General features: G+C 42.7%; 2 protein-coding genes across 4 annotated transcripts in view; one reads left to right on the plus strand and one right to left on the minus strand.

The window, feature by feature from the left end:
• Positions 1 to 65: 65 nt before the first annotated feature.
• On the minus strand, positions 66 to 10,698 carry LOC139649423 (uncharacterized). Its single transcript, XM_071525814.1, has 17 exons — positions 10,554 to 10,698; positions 9,585 to 9,691; positions 9,290 to 9,435; positions 8,741 to 8,901; positions 8,360 to 8,542; positions 7,781 to 8,231; positions 7,117 to 7,248; positions 6,091 to 6,181; positions 5,386 to 5,609; positions 4,602 to 4,844; positions 4,284 to 4,382; positions 3,825 to 4,018; positions 3,443 to 3,617; positions 3,148 to 3,304; positions 2,338 to 2,491; positions 1,414 to 1,525; positions 66 to 1,256 (listed from the first exon to the last, which is right to left on the minus strand). The coding sequence occupies exons 1-17, from the start codon at positions 10,572 to 10,574 to the stop codon at positions 1,081 to 1,083; spliced, it is 2,826 nt and encodes a 941-aa protein (XP_071381915.1). The 5' UTR covers positions 10,575 to 10,698; the 3' UTR covers positions 66 to 1,080.
• Positions 10,699 to 12,552: 1,854 nt separating this feature from the next.
• The window catches only part of slc4a2b (solute carrier family 4 member 2b), a 36,023-nt gene continuing 31,183 nt past the window's right edge, over positions 12,553 to 17,392 (plus strand). For all 3 annotated transcript variants that reach the window (XM_071525808.1, XM_071525810.1, XM_071525809.1), the window contains exon 1: positions 12,553 to 12,631. The gene's annotated coding sequence lies outside the window, so the exon portion shown is untranslated. The remainder of the gene's footprint in view (positions 12,632 to 17,392) is intronic.

The following is a 17,392-nucleotide window of genomic DNA, read 5'->3' on the forward strand; positions in this document are numbered from 1 at the left end:
AAGTCAGAAATCTGTATTACGGACTCTGACTTTGACATTTGGTAAAGCTCCCAATAGGCCGTGTTCATGCCATATCGGAAGAAACACAAGAATGGGATGACTTTCTACAATTTGAAAGTGTTTATATGTTGAACTGGCTGGAACGCCCACATTCAAAATATTTCTTTATGAATTTAAAACCAACCATAAACAAACTGGAGATATTACTCACTTTTAATAAGTAGAGTTGATTGTATTACTGTGAATAACTGATCATTTTGAACGTTATTATCTTGGACTGCCGACATCAGTGGATTTGCTGCACTGTTTGTCGCTTGTGTTGACATACTTCCGCAATTCGTGACGCTAAGTGGGAGAGCACACAAAAAAAAAATCCCCTTTGTCCTAGTTGTAATCGTTGTAAAAATGTAAACGTTTTTACAGTAAATCCGACATGACATGAACGCGGCTTAAGACTCAACATTAGTTCCAATAAGAGGTGGCAAATTGATTATTAGAATTTAATCGTAAATGAGACATCACCAGCCTTCACACCCAAAAATATGATTTTCTTCAACCTGGTTTTGTTTGATTTATTAGATATATCAGCCTGTTAGTTGTGGCAATCTGCAAATGCATGCTGTGTTATATATGTTGCATCTCCACTTAATTTCCAACATATTGTAATAAGTGTGCAAGGGACTGAAAAGCATTATGGTGGAGGGTTTCTGCCAGTTGGCTCTATTGGTACCAAATAGGAGAACCACAGGCAGCTGCACACAGAGTTTGTCAGCTGGAGTTCACCAGAGACAAAGCGTTGCAGCGAATGTGAGTAAATATTGATTGAGTCTATATATAAAGGTTATAGAGGGTCTAATTTAGTAACACAATGCTCCCTTCTAAGATTTCAACTCAGTAGTAGACGTGATTGAGAGATTAGTGCCACTAGCTGCAGCTGAAACAGTGCAAGTAGGAGATGTGTTGCAGCCATGCCGTTTCCAAGCTATCCAGATGGCAGCAGACATTTTTTGGGGGCGAAGAGGACAGCAGCAGTCGGAGCTGTGCTGAGGCAAGTGGGGACCGGCCGGAGAGATTCAGCGCTCACTGGGCTTCCCACTCCTCGTCTGAGACTTCATCGGGGGGGATGGCGCGAGTGTGGCTGGCCCGGATGCTGCTGATGTTGGTGAAAGTGATGAGGCTGGCGATGCCGGACAGAGTCACACCAGTACCATCCAGGTTAACCTGGGCCAGATACATGTGTTTCAGGAACTTCAGACCTGGGGAAGAGGAAAAGAAAGCCATCACTTCCCTGTACATCCCTGTGTATGTTGTGGGGGAACACATACAGACACACAAACAAACAGGCATTACATTTCAGTCTTTTGTGGTCGAGTCAGATAAAGAAAGGCCAGTAGGTTTAGTGTGTGACCTCACCGTGGTCTGTGATGCGTGTGCGGCTGAGGTTCAGTTTAAGCAGCTGACTGCAGTGGACCAGACCTCTCCTCACTACTGTGTCTCCCACCTGAGTGCTGGCCAACCCCAACACCTAGGAAACACAGAAGAAACAACAAACATCAACATAATCTCATGAACATGCACACAAAATGAGGAAGTCTCAGGATGCACTACTTATTGTATCTAGTCTAATTTGTAAATGTTTATCCACCAATACCCTCCAAGCAGGAGTTTGACTGACCCCCGGGGGAAAATTGTGCCATTGCACAAGTAAAGAATAGAGGTGTAAGTTGGAGAACAAAGAATAAGAGAAGTAACGATAAGGATAATAAGGTCAGCAGGGTGGCCTAGTGGTTAGAGTCACCCTCTGTCACCCAGAGGACACAGGTTCAAGCTAGGGTTTGACCGGTATGGATTTTTGAAAGCCAACGGTAGGAGGAACTCTGGGATACATTACTGTCTTTAAATGAAGAAATAATTTACAAAAAACATTATTGAACAACTAAATTAATTGATAAAATGTGCAAAGAAAATCTAATTTCATTACTTGTTTTAGAGAGTGTATATATCAGAAAAACAATTTATCGGTCTAACTCTAGTTCGGGCCTCCTGTCGGCAAACATCTGCCCTGCTGAAGTGTCCTTGATCAAGTCGCTCAATCCCTACCAGCTCCAGAGCCACTGTTCTCTAACTGACCTCTGACCTCCCTGATGAGGGGTAAGCGAAAAAAAGAACTTCCTTACTGGGATCGATAAAGTGTCACAACATTACTATTATTATAAATAAAGACAGAGCATCTCTGTAATGCCAGTAAAAGGTTTGTCCACAATTGCTAAAATAAAATTCACACGAGGATGGCTACGGACAGATTCACAAATTTACAGATGTCACCAATAATGTCACCTGGAGGTGCGGCAGACAGGTGATGAGAGCAGCCACTCCTCGGCTGGTGACGGCTGTGCGGTCCAGGCAGAGCTCCTGCAGCTCCTGCAGGCTACACAGAGGTGGAAGCCCAGCATCCGTCACCTGAGTGTTACTGAGTGACAGTTTCTTCAACCTGCAAACACAAAGAACAACACTCCTGTCAGCATATTTAGATGTGGTAATCAAACTGAAACAACTGTGTCAAAGGCCTACATGTAATATGTAAAGGATAATTAACAGTGAGACAGTCATTATCGCAAAATAAGCCCTGACAGCATGAATATAGGGTGAGTCACAGGGTGAATCAAGTCCTGATCACCCCGAAGGGCTTATTTAACAGACTGTCTCCCTGTACATTATCCTACTTAAGACACAGCTACTTAGCAAAGACACTGACCATCTGACACAAAATAATGATTTAAAATTATTTCATTACAAGCTTAAGTAGTTCACAAGCTTCTGCCAAAAAGTAGTTCAGTAGGACTGCAACCATAGAAACATCTGCAGCTAGCATCCATGGCTACACTGTATAAGAACAGCAACCATGGCAATGTAAACAAATCAGGTTGCCGTTCAGCCTCTAACTAGCAATCAAAATTTTCCAAATAAACTTAAGGTGATATCAGAAACATGTGGGCTATTATTCAGAAATAACAGCCCTCAGAATGCATTCATCGGAAATGAGTATTCAACAAAGCCGTATAATAAATTCTATTATAGTGCATGTAATAAAATATTACCTAATATCATTACCTGTGCAGTATAATAATCATAAAGTATGTGAATAACCTGGTCATGGTGGAGAGCTGGCTGGCTCCCTGGTCTGTGACTTGTGTGTAGTCTGTTAGGTCCAGTTCTGACAGCAGGGACAGTCTGGAGAGGAACAACAACCCGCTGTCCGTCACAGAGTGGCGTCCAGGCAGGGTCAGCTGGGTCAGCCTTAGACCTGGGGGGCAGGCAGGAACCTCACTAAACTTTTGATTCAACATTGACCATTGTGTTTCACTCATAAAATTATGGACTGATAATTTTCTTCTTCTTCTGTTGTTGGCTTACATATGCGTGCGCCCTCCCACTTACACACCTGAGATGATCTGCAGGGCGTGGTTGCCGTCCTCTACTGGGATGCCCGCCACACTGAGGGAAGACAGGGTGGGATGGGTGGCGAGGTGCTCCAGGGAGCCCTCCGTCACTCCTGTCCCATCCAGGTTGAGAGTCTGCAGGCTGGACAGCTCTGCCAAAGCCGACACGTCATTCACCTGAGAGAAGAGCAACCAAGACTCAATAAATATCATGAGAAATATAACAGTAAAACAGTAAAATAGTAACCATTGTTGATGACTAGCAATTCTGTGACCAAAACACACCAAGGCAGATGTGTTTAATCATGATGATACTGACTCTACTCTTTGGTGTCTTTTTTGTTTGTTCTTTACATGTCAGATATGCTAGTAGAGCTGAAGCACCTTGGTCTGCTTGATACTAAGGAGTCGTAGCTGTGGCGCACAGGTGGGCAGGACTGCCAGTGTGGCCTCGGTCACCGCCGTCTGGTTCAGGCTGAGCTGAGTGAGGCAGGAGGGAGCTGACTGGAGATATAGCACCATCCCTGCATCGGTCACTTTGGTCTGGTCCAGCGACAGGAAAAACAGGCTCTTTAAACCTTGAAGGCACAGAAGGGAGGAAAATAAGATCATGTTGCTAAGTGGCAAAAAAAAGGAGGTTAACTAAATACTCATAATGGCAAAACCCATTCATCTCTACATAAGAGTACTTTACACAATTTCAGAGAGCAGCTTATGTTGGGGCCTGGTGTTCTTGCACGTAATCAAACAGGGAGGGGGGTTACATAATCTGTAGCATTTATTATCCCCCTCTAATGACTGAGCCTTGTTCATAAGCCTGCCTGAGTGTGTAGAAAGGCTGACCTGTGATATGTTGCAGACAGGAGTCGGTCAGTTTGCTACAGGAAGCCAGGTTGAGGTACTGGAGTTTAACCAGGCTGGAGAGGATTGACAGGCCAGAGTCTGGACAAGAAAGTATAGGAGATGAATATGCAATATCAAAGACGCTGACCAAACATAATGCAAAGTTTTACACAGCAAACTGATATCTAAAACAACAGTTTGCCTAAAGCCTAGATGTCCAGAAACAAAACAACCATTACTACATCTTCTGACTTGACTGAGTTACTCATACTAGTCTTTTTGTCAATGACTGCTGTATCCAAGGTGTGAATGCTGTACCAGTGATGAGCGGCGAGTTGACCAGACTCAGATGCTTCAGTGCGGTGAAGGCCCGTAACTGCCGCAGGAGCTCATTGGTGGAGTAAGGGTAGCAGTTTAGGACAAACTTCTGCAGTGGGCAGCCGAAGAAGAGCTCCAGGGTGCGTGGACGCAGGAGCCTCTCGCGGGACATGTGGTTGAGCAGGAGCTCCGCTAGCTCCGGGGTCAGACAGGACAGACTGCTACTGTACTGCATGCTGGGAGCTGAGAGAGTAGAGAGGAAGGACCGAGAACGACCACAGAGGGCAGAGAGAAGATCAGAAGATCAGGGTAATGAAAGATACAAATACATTTTTATGAAAATCAGCTTAGACTAGTGCTGGGCATTATATAGCTGAAATCAATATCACGATAATCGTAAGAATTTTTTTCCGATATCGATATCCATCACAATATGGCTCACGTATGCAAAATCACATGTTAAATAGTCAAATTAATGTTGATCTCATTGAACCGAATGGTAATCTCTGCAGTAATGTTTCATACCTCGTTTTGTTGAGTTTTTAAATAAAATTCATAAGTTATCATAAGTTTAGACTAGAATTGTGTGTCACGATATCTGATAATCACCATATCATCACAATATGATTCCACTGAAAGACGATAAACGATCAAATTGAGTTCGCCCTGCCCTAGCTTAGACCTATACTTGTTGTTGAACTTTCACATGCAAATAAATCTGTTTGATGTAACTGGGTGCATACTAGGAGGCTACTCATTGTTCAGTACACTGATTTTCTCTCACCTGTCATGAGGTGGACAGTTGCGCGGGTGGCCATGGCACATAGGGACGGTACGCTGGGTGTTCTGAAGGGTCTTTTGGGGGGTGATGGGTGTCCCTGGGATGCATGGGGGTCTTCCTGGTGTGCTGCTCTTTGAAGACGCTCCACTGCAGCCAGCCCCGCAGCCCTGGGTACCACCCGATCTCTGGCATCCTCCGGCTCTGCTGGGTCCTCTACCGGAGCCTCCCTGAGACACACACACACACACCTGTCCTTTTTACACATCTTTCACTGTATATGCAAGTATCTCATGGCTGAATTATCTGAACCATTACCACTACACTTCAAAACCCTTTGATTCATAATCTTTTGCACTATTTTCCCTTCCCCACTGTTTTACATGTGTAGGGTTTTTTTTGTTTTTGTTAATGTAAAACTGAACCACAAAACTCCCAAACTGAACCAGATGAAAGCATAAAGCAGATTAATTTTTATGGCAATAGTTGTGTTAATGCTACCTTTAGAATGAGTCATCAACTATTTTCACTTCAATATATTAATGAACACTGGTAAAAATTAATATATTGCAAAAACACTCTATAATCTTTCAAATCATTCCTGTGAAACAACATAAAACAATTTGAACTATATTGGATAGTAAGTGATATCACATTATTGTGTTATTACATTACACTCAGCCCTAAGTACCATTCTGTCTGGACACCCACCTCAGTCGATTCCCTTGTTCTGGCCACTGGTGTCTGGGCTCAAATCCTCCACGAATCCTGTTCTCTGGGAAGAAGGGTAGCCTCGGCATTCCTGTGACAATCACACATGTGACAATTGTAAACTATAAGGATATGCTAACACCACCCAGTTTAAACTCAAAACAGTCACTGACATCAGAACTGGCCCATATATTTCAAGTCACATAGTTCTGTTAAAAACAAAATCCATCAGCTCTTAAGCAGATTTTCAGTCCTACAGTCCTTACAGTTTTTTAAAAGACATGTATGCTTTTGCAATATTTCTTTTCTAGATATATCCCACACCTCTTATTAACATCTTCTGTTCTGGATCTTTGATTCTCCTCTAACTAGCTACAACTGAGAGTCTCAATATGAGCTCTGATCATACACTGGCCTGGCACACATTCAGATTCCTATATGAAAACCACATGCTTTCAAAGGCTGAATATGACTGGCTTGCTGGATATAAGGGCTTTGTGAGCACAGTTTTCATTGGTAGGGCTCAGCAGTTCTGACCTCATGTATGTGGGACACACAGGGGCATTCACCTATTTCCTAATCCAAGCATGAAGCAGCTTTCTCACGGTGAGCTGGACATATGACACACATACTGGGACAGTTACCCTAATGTTCTGGTGGCAGCCAAAGCAGCCAACTGCTTTTTGTACAATGGGCAACTTATGCAATATACAGTATGAAAAATGAAATATATTAGTGTACTAACATACTAACAGATTTTGATATGGGTTTGTGCTGCAAATGCAAGCAGCCCAAGACGGACAAAGCTTTTTTAAGTTACTCTCGCAACTGAGAGTTAGAGGCCAGGGTAATCTGTTTCTGACAAGAAAGAACAAAAAGTTCTGCAGGGATGAAAAACTGGAGACGCATGGAGCCAGGAAGGGGAGGAGCCAGGAGGGGGAGAGAGAGAAGGCTGGAAAGCAAGCAAAAAGGAGGGCAAGGGAGGGAGGAAGGGTCAGCACCAATCCCAGACACAGGGGGCAGTACCGTTAAGCATGAGAGGTGGTTCTCCCTCTCCCTCTCCCTCTCCCTCTCCCTCTCCCTCTCGCTCCTCATCATCGTCGTCGTCTGAGCTGGCAGCCTCCTCAGCATTGCCAGGAACCAACTTCTGGCCTCGCCCTGTTGACAAGCACCAGGAGAGCTTTCAGTTGACTATGCAGCCTCTTAAATAAAGCTCAATGTCTGTAACTCTGCAGTGCATTTAAGTAATGGGTCTATGAATCAGCCTACTAACAGCATTGTACACTACCAACAGTCTTTTGTGAAGGAAAAAAACATTTCTGAAGTGCTACAGAAAAACCTCTGTTTTAGAAAAAAAAAGGAAATCTGCACTCTCAGAAAAATATCTTGGTTGATTTATTTTACATGTTTCGAATAAAAAAGATGCAGCTTGGCAAACTGACAAGCAGCACACAGCAGTTTTGCCTATTTGAACTCGACACACCAGAGAAGCCTCACTTAATGTACATTTTCTTAACCATCACATGGACTTTCTCAGTTGTTTACTTTGGAAAAACCTCAGAAACACTTGCCAGGGGTACTAGTGATAAGATGGTCTAGAGGTTAAAGAGGCTGTCTGGTAATCAGAAGGTCACAGGTTAAAGTCCTACAACAGCCAATAATGAATTAATATGGTGTTGTTAACACTTACCCCAGAAGTGAGAAGGCCCAGACAGTGGTGGACCAACACCGGGGATCCCTGCATAACTCACTGCCTCTTCCCACAGTTGTTGGGGTAGTGGTGGGGGCAGAGCAGGCTCCTCCCCTCCTGCCTCCTCCTGAACAGGGATCTGAGGCTGCGGAGGCACGACAAACGGCGCCTGGTCACTCTGTCCCACTGAGAGTCGATCTGCCGGACTGGGCGGGTCCTGCGGTGTCTCTGGAGGAGTGGTCTGGATGCACAGGGCGGCGTTGGGTGTGAGGCCGAGGGAGCGCAGTGAGCAAGCTAGCTCTGCCTCCCCAAAGCGCTTCCGTGGGAAACCCTGGAGGAGAGAAAAGGTGGGCAGGGAGGGGTGACGCCCGGAGATGTGCTCCACTACGGTGCGCAGAGGGGCATCAGCTGGGAAGCGCTCACGCATGGATTCACCGGATGGCAGCCGTATCTGCAACAAAACACTAAAAAATTAGATGTAAACAGCAACTCTAACTTTAGAGTCCATGCTTTGTGATTTACTTGACTGCATCTACTTCACACACATACAAGCAGAAACTGAGATCTCCATAGCCTCACCATGAGGATACAGTTGTTATCCACGTTAGTCTGAATCTTTCCTCCAACCTTCTGGCCTTGATCACTGGAGGCGGAGGCGGAGGCGGAGGGGGAGGTGGAGGTCTCGGCATTGGCACCAGTCTGACTCTTCTCCTGCAAGCTCCTCCGATCCTCAGCAATCCGCTTTAACACCAACTCACGCTCCTGGTAGACCAACAGACATATGGCAAAGTGTGTGCACTAACTGTATGGACATTACTGTACTGCAAATCAGGTACATGGTTTAAAATATTTCCTTCTCAGTGTGATAAGCTACAAGCCAATTGTCTGTCTGGCTGTCTGAGTTAGTGCTGACTGCTGTGCTTGTCCAGACCAGGAGCCTCTCTTTTAAGTACTGCTGACCTGTTTCTTCTGTCTTCTCTCTGCCCTGGCCTCCTGCGCCACACGTTGTCTCTGCTGCTCTTCAAAGTCACTCTTGTCCTGTTTGATGCGGGATTCAATAGGCGGTGGGTCTGGGGACGTGGTGGAAGACTGTGGTGATCTCAGGACCAAAGAGGGGCGAGCTGTTACAAATTAGAAACAATCTAATGAGACACTAACACTAAGAAACTGACAACATTTACACAGCTGCATGTCATTTTGCATCCTAAAATATCAAGCTCAATTCATTTAAGCCATACTGAAATAATACCAATAATTACAATTACATGATTACAAATAAGTAGTGTTTTCTTTAAGATATTACAATGGGAGTAGATTAGCAAGGACAAATTTACACAATACCCTCTACACACAATTCCCTTGTCTGTGGACAAAATAAAAGCAAACACAGCCATAACAAGACTAAATTACTACAAATTGTTCCCTTGCCCAGCCAAAACGTCTAGTCCAAAAGCCATACTTGAAGTAAACAAATAACTTCTATATAGTCCAAACTGCTAGGTGTCATACCTCTACTGTCAGTGGGAACTGCATGTGACTCGGAAGTGCTTGGGCTCCCTGCGTCTTTGGGAGGGTTGAATGCAGAAAACGCAGTTTCAGCCGGCTGTGATGACTGCTTAACCAATTTGTGTCGCGGATGATGTCCTTGTAAGAGCCTATGAGAGAGGGACACAGAAGTAATTTAGTGAAGGGGAATTATCTGTTGGAAATGAAAGGGGGATTATGTATTAAAAATTTAGATTAATGACATTGCCCTTTTACTTCCAAACACATGGACTCGGGAATAAGGGCTAGGACAACTCACCACTCAGCTGCCTCTGGCACAGAAAAACGGCCTGCCTGCACAGCAGCCTGGATCTGTTCCTCAGTGAATCCCATCTCTCTGAGGGTGAGGAATAACTCCCCAATAGTCTGCAACATAATATCAAACACATGTCATTGAACAACTACATTTAGATACACAAGGCGTGTCAGCAAGGGTTGGCCAAAGTGCCTTTCACTTCAGATGAGTTAGTTTTGTTTCATGTCAGTTCAGTATTTGCACAGAAAGACAACTAATTGGGCACAGGTCTGTATTCTGTTTTTATTCTTATTTTAATTATTCTGTCTTTTACCATTTGCATTTTATTAATATTCCCAGTTTATTTATTGTTTACGCTTTTAATTTGTTGCTTCCATTTTTATTCATACTGTAATAAGTGTTCGATAAGATTACTAATATTGTAGAGGAAAAAATGGTACAACCCAAAGCCTGAGGTAAGGGCGTACAAGTAGGTGTTGTTGACAATATGAAGTTTGAAGTCTACATTGTTTGATGGGTGAAATGCCCCTTTAACCACCCTCTACGGAAATGACTGATCTTAATTTTGTCTTGGTGTGGACAGCAATTTTAGCTAGCCTGCTATCTTTTGTTTGTCCTTGGGTGTCAACAAAATTTGACTAGCCAGGGCTGACTGGGTTGGTTCGCATTTAAACTCACCTAGGCTAAATTAGTTGTAATATCACGTAAAGTTACACTGTTAGCTTGGGCCAAGCTAAATGCGAGACTTCGCAGTAACATCAGCTAATTTAAACCAGCAAACACGCTAACCTAGTTTGTTATTATGTCTGGGGCAGTGTGGGCTGTCAACAAACAATGTTAGCATGAGAGCTAAGTTAGCTAAGTTAGCTAACAGTTAGTTAACGTTAGCTGATGGCGAACGTTAGCAAAGCTAAAGCTACAGCAGCTAGCTATATCACTGTGCTATGTTACGTGCAGTAAGTTGCAGCTTACCGGAGAAGCGGTGGAATTCATGCCGGTGTTTCAACGTTACTTCACTCAGATCAGTCTGAAACACACATTAATTAGCAACTTAGCTCATTTCCTGGTTGTGTATTATTAGTCTGCTGCTTAGCTTGCTATGCTAGCAAGACTGACCTCTCCCCCTTTGACTTGTGGATTGACAGAACATCAACACGAAACGAGCCTATCCAAAACTGCTGACAGCTAATGGGAAACACCTACAAACAACCACCACGTGACTCGCTGTAAAGGCAACACTTCTCTACAGAGTATCTCCACATTAAATACAAGTTCGTTTGCGATTTAAAAGTAAGCATGTTACGCAACAAATACCAACGATACCAAATATATCACTTAATTTAACTGGTCTTATATCTTTTACTGACCTCTGTCTGGTTGCAGTTTCAACGTACCACCAGTAGGGGTCACTCTCACTCCGTCCACGGTGGTGCACACTGCATATTGGCCCAGCCAGCTTTGGCACACCTATAAAAACCTATAAAAATCCATAAAATGAGGAGGATAAATTCTGGCCTTTGTGACCAACTGGAAGGAGTTTCAGAAATACCGTAGTAGTACTAGAATCAGTCTTGACTTAAAATCTGCTCTAAAACAAAATGTGGGAATCATATCATAATAAATTATTTTAAAGTACTATATTTTGGAAACCTCTGATAAATGTTATGAGGATACTATATAAATATCACCATAGGAATATTATAAGAATATTATAGTGATACCATAGGAGACAATATATTTTTTTGTTTTTTTCGTTAGTGTTGACTCAGTTGACTTTGGCATGGTACAAATATGTAAAATTAGGTGGACAGTCTATCTGAGCAACTGGAAAAAGCTTATAAACCCACCACTTGATCAGATATACCACCAGACCTGTATTACTCTGGAATCAGCCCTTTAAAGTTACTCTTAAATTAACCAAAATGTGGGAATATTTTCTGTTGTTTTTATTCATATAATAAATAACTGACTCTTTGATAGACGTGGAGAAAAAAGTAGGACATTTGTTTTCTAAAATGGAAATTATTGCTTGTTTTGCACAGTATTGTAAGTACAATCAGTAATATGGTAAATAATAAGGTGGGTAAACTATGACCTGTGATGACGGGTGATCATCATAAGGCAAACAAACACCAGTATAAACAAAAATCAATAGGAATTTCAGACCAGCATTGATTTATGTTATGTTTAATTGTATGGCAAGTCCTGTATTGAACAGCTGCTCTCCAAAAGTTCACTGTTAAATGACATTATGGAAAAGATAAATATTTAATATGTGTTTCTGTTTATATGGAAAGTTATGGTACGTTCAACATAACGGGGCGAGGCCCTCCCTGCAAACCTTCATGAGAAATATGAATCATCCACAGTTACGCAGGCGCAGCAACTTCTTTCCAGAGGAAGCAGCGAAAAGCCAGCCATTCCATCTTCCATCAAGCTACCAGAAATAACTAGAATAAGACCGGAAGTCAAGTGCTCTGCCTTCATAATAAAAGCACAAAATGTCACGTTTGAAAAAAGTATATGTACAGTTACTTTAGGACATTTAAATTCCGTATGTTGTTCTGTGATGTGACATTTTGGGAAAAAAAACACCAACATTTTAAATCCTTCAGTCCTTAAATATGTAACTTATTATTTTAATCAGGTAACGTTACTTTGTATTACTCAAACACGTACCATGTTCGTCAATGAGGGTTTTATTTTGAAAGTTGTTACCGGAGGGTTTTTTTGCTTTTATTCTAGCAGTCTTGACACAGATCGGGCAAGTCATTCAGTGAGTGAGTTGGGGGTAAGTACCAGTAGGCTACCTTACAGTCCCCAGTGAGTAAATAAACTATCTGCTTTCCCATTGTTTGTGATTGTAAGCCATAAGAGATTTTCGCTTCACTAAAACGCGTTTGGCTTCGAGTCGCCGCAATTTTGAATGCGGTAAAGTGATTTTGACTTGACTTATTTTTCTTTCAAGCGGCACTGACTGTAACTGCCACACATGCATGAGACTGCTCATCGTTGGATGTCTTCGCTTTCTTCCTCAGCTTGTTAACCAGGTAATTAAAGAAAGAAATTGTGGAGAGATGTTTGTCCTGGGAGTTTTGTCGGTGGTTAAGCCTTTATAACAGGCTGGTACGAATTGACCGTTGATGTTAGAGCAGTTCAGCCTAGCAAGCTAGCATTTATCCTCCTGACAGTACAGTATGTGATGGTCAGAGTAAAGAGCTACAGTGTGTTTTTAGCCGGGATGCTTCATGCTTGAGCAGAGCTTGCGAGTCCACGTCAAAAGCTCAATGTGTCGCTTTAATCTACTTGTATCTTTAATAAATTAGCGTGGAAATCCAAAGGCAATGTGGAGAGTGGGGGTGTGGTCAGGTCTACTCATTCATTCATTTCATTCTGGTGCGACAACAGCATGTCCTTTTGTCTGTCTGGTCACAGGGTCATATAGTTAGTCATAATATAAAAGGTATTTTTGCTTTGGTCAGTTAAATCAAATTAAATATATTTTAGGATATAGAATTACTTTTCATATTCTATTATATAGACCACCCAATTATTAGCCTATAAAGTTAAGAGATGGTGAAAGCTATCCTGATATATAACCCAGAAGAGGGGTTCACAAAGTTTTTCATGTCAAGTACCCTCAGGTTTTGTCACAGTGACCCTCTTTTGACATGTTTTGCTATCGGCCTCTACTGAAGGTTTGGAGATAAAAGTGGAAGGAGTGACACTTTTAATGTTATACATTACATTATCTGATTGTACTAACTTCTAGTGAACAAAATAGCTGTGAAATTGAACTAATGACCAGCTGGATCCCTGTCAAGGACGCCTGGAGGTCCCTGGACCCCAGTTTGGGGACTATAGGCCCAGAGTTTTAGACCTGTCATGTGGCTAATAGATGTCAGGACATGGCCCGTGGCAGGAAAGAGGAAGGATGTGCCTCTTCTGCTGACTAACCAATATCAGCACAGCTCCATGTGCACTCCAGGTTATTTGAGGAGGCATTTTACTTTGATGTAACGTCTAGACATGCATTGAAACACTTTGCTTTCCTTAGAGCTGACTAAATTAATTGAAAGTGAAACGAGCGAGCCTCAACATGACCTTTTTACCTGCTGGCAGAATACCAAAACTTGATCCATCCATCTAAGAATGCCTTCGCCATCAAGGACTCAGAAGATGGTGGAAGCTGAAATGTTTGATTTGGTGAATCTGAGCTTGTGTGATCTTTGAAAAAACATCTACTCTCAAATTCCAGACATGTTCAGCCTTCAGTTCAGTATAATCCTGTGTGCTGTATGAACACATGAGCTAAGCTTGTCTTGTCTTTGTGATCACAATCTCAGCTTTGGTTTGTTTTCCATCGCTTCACTGGAGAAAATCAAACAGCCCTTTTGTAAACTGACGTGTGACAACAGGGTGTTTTAGTAAAAGGAAAAACCGAAAAAGTCAATAGACTGACATTCGAGCAGATTGGCTCCACATTCCTGTTGTAAATTGCTTGGTCATGCAGAAGACAAGGAAGGAAAAGAGGAAGATAATAAGCTTTCTTATCGTGGCCTCTTGCCACTCCATGTTTATTTTGTCATTGTTTCCCTCTACACATGAATAGACTCAGTATTCCATCCATCAACACGTCAAGTCCCACGTTTGTTTGCATTGCATAAGCTAAAAAGATCAATGTTAACCTAAACACTAATATGTTAGGCCTTTTCTGCCTTAGTCAGCGATTCTGGAGTCAGTCTTAAATTCAGTATTGCTTGGCTGTTGCTCCATTCTAGTAATGCGTAGCCTACTAAGTTGTGTTTAATTGTAAACCGGTAAGCGCTTTGGCAGAACACCTTGGATCGCGCACAGTTTGGGCTACAGTCTTCTCACTGTAAACCCCATTAAGCTGTCTGCAGTCTCTTTGGAGCATCTAATTATACACTGAACTGCATACTACATGGTCAGGCATAATGGCCGCCCTCCCTTCCTTGTCAGTCTTGTCAGAAGCCTTTCTATGAAGGTCTCAAGTTTTAATTCTCAAGCATTTTCTCACCCTTCAATAGCAGTGATCTTACCTTAAGGAAGTGTAGTCTACCATACCGTAAGCACATTACGTTATTTCCCAAGAAATGGATAAATGGCTTATTTGTATTTGAGCCTAGTATGAGACTTAAGGCCTTTGTTTGGGTTCTGGGAGTCTAGAGTGTAATTGGGATACTTTATTCCCGCCCCAGTCTAAGTCTCATGAGGGTAACTACGGTTATTACAAGTGCACTGGGTCACAGCTTCACAATTACCATGTTTTGTGAGAACATGCCTTTACCTTTTGTGTAGCTGCTGTAACCTAAGCAGCCTTGGGTGCAGTGTTGACCCAAAATGACACACCCTAACACTATTGGAGCTGTGCTGGATAAGGACCAGCAGATCACACACTGGTGGCTGTAAAATAGTCTTATTGTCCAGTGGATGGTAAAGACTAGATTTTAAATCTTCCATACTGTTACTACTATAGTAATGATGGAGGTGTGTGAAGCAGATAGGCATTGAAACATACAGAAACCATGAAGGTGAATTTACAATAACAGTGATCATATTCTAGTTAAGCTGTATTGTATACTTGTCAGCTGAGAAGATTGTGTACAGGGAAAAGCCAACCTACACCCCATAATAAGGGACAGTTACCATGTTGTATTCTGTCATTATTATAGGTGCCTCACACTCTCTTGGATAGGGGTGTTTTTTCCTCTGGGTGTCTCTGAGAAAATTACACATTTGGCATGCATGATGATCTGGATCAAGAGTTATAATTCCTCACTTTTTAAGGCCTGTACCAACTGTGTGGGCTTCTTTGTTCATCCAAATCCACAGGAATACAAGTGTTAAGTAAGAATACAGTATCGGTGGCTGGCCAGTGTTTTTATATCTTATTACATAGTCTGTTGTAGAAATTCAAATGATGACCAAAGGTCTCCAGGCTTCCTTTTTTGAAGTAGTTACTACAGTACACCCTTGTGTAGCCAAGACTCAGACTTACAGCCAGACACGAATAAAGAGCAAAGACTGTGGCAATGTTTAGATCTATTTATCAATTGTGCTTAATTGTGGCATTCCATTGCTGATATATGGTATTAAAAGTATGCAAACTACAAACTAGACAGTTTACAGCAATTCAGAATATGCATATTACTTATTCTGAAGTCCTGGTGCAGAATTGCAGTACATTTCTTTATTCTGAACAGTTTCACTGTCACAAACATCCTCTGTTCTCCAGGAGTTGCAAGTAAATAAAATTCCACTCCATGTAGGCGTTAGAAGGAGTTGTAGGGTTTTTTTTCCATTTCAAAGGGTGTACTGGCTCACAGCAATGCTCCATACACTCTTGCCACCGTTTGCCACTTCGAGGTATAAAAATACTGGAGGCCAGAGTGGTGATTGCATTTGCCTTTTTGGACGAGAGGACAATGGGCAGGCATTATATAAGCTGCCAGGACTGCATGGCCCTCACTCAGTGGCCCTATATATCCCTCTACACCCCAGGACAGGTGCTGTCTTACTTGTGAGGGCAGCCACTGCTGACTGAAGCCTCTGAGGCTACAGAGAAACAGATAGCAACAGAAAGATGGGCATGTATTCATCAGGAGCAGCTGTTGGCTCTGTGAGACTGGAAGCGTTCCAGTAACTATGTGCACATAACTTAGCACAGTCATGCTGAAGTCCTGGGTCCTGCCAACCCCCCCAAGCCCTCAGCGAAGTTAGCGTGGCCACTGGGCTGTGAAGAGCCTATTAGGGAGGCAGAGACGTCTGCATGTTGAAAGGCTCAGGACGCGGCCGGGTAACTTCTAAACTACAGAGCTATTTCAGGCAAAAAGACTTGTCAACAGAGGCAGAGCTATCAACATACACCACCGCCAGATCCCCATAGAGATCCACAAACAGGGCAGCTGTCATTGGCAGACTCCTACACAGGGGTCAGACGTTTCATTACCAGGCTGCAGAGGAGACCTGGGTGGGTGAGAGCACTGATCAGGGTTCTGGTGAGTTCCTGTCAGTTCAATTTTTCTTCTTATACGGATTTGGATATGTGAAATTATGGGACCCAGTTTCCACATGTTGGTCACCTGTTGACACGATGCACCGGCACTTTGAAAGCAGACAGTTTGTCCTCGGTTGCACCACTTGATTCTGCTTTCCTCGCGTCCAGGAAAAAAAGTCTGGTAGACTTGTTTTAGAGTTGAAGGGAGAGAAAAATAACAGGAAGCTGGAGAGAGAGAGAATTTCCGAGTTGTGTTAACACTTTAGATAAAAGCTAGATTTCTGGAGGTAGGGTGTTATTCTTGTGTATAAAATCTTTACTTTGGTCAGTCTTAAATGTTATTTTTATGTTTTCATTCCTTTCAGTGGGGGAACTGTGTTTTGAACTGTCCACATAAGATGGTTTGGATGAAGTGCAGGATGCTGTAGTTTACCACATTTAGCCATGAACTGTGAGCCAAAACCTTTCAACTCTGGCTCTAAGAATGAGGACCATGTTTCCATTTTGTGCAGGTTAAGCTACATGAAATAAACATACTGTCTGCTGGTCATGGTTGTAAATGTTGCCAATCCTCCTCGGCCACATTCAGTCACACCTCTTTTTATAGCTGACCACAGTTGTATCAGTGGATAATGCTATTATCAGAACACTATTGGGATTGAGGAAAGCCCCAGTCTTTGAAGTGAACTTCAATTTTAGCTGCTTGTGGTTTTGACTGCGTTTCTTTCCCCCGCAAGACTTGCATGTGACTTCACAGTGAACACACATCCCCAGGGACAAACAATTATAT

The sequence above is a fragment of the Centroberyx affinis genome, unplaced genomic scaffold (genome assembly GCF_046629955.1).
Source record: "Centroberyx affinis isolate AG114_WGS23_722 - 3 ecotype Tasmania unplaced genomic scaffold, CSIRO-AGI_Caff_v1 ptg001340l_1, whole genome shotgun sequence".
Lineage (NCBI taxonomy): Eukaryota > Metazoa > Chordata > Actinopteri > Beryciformes > Berycidae > Centroberyx > Centroberyx affinis.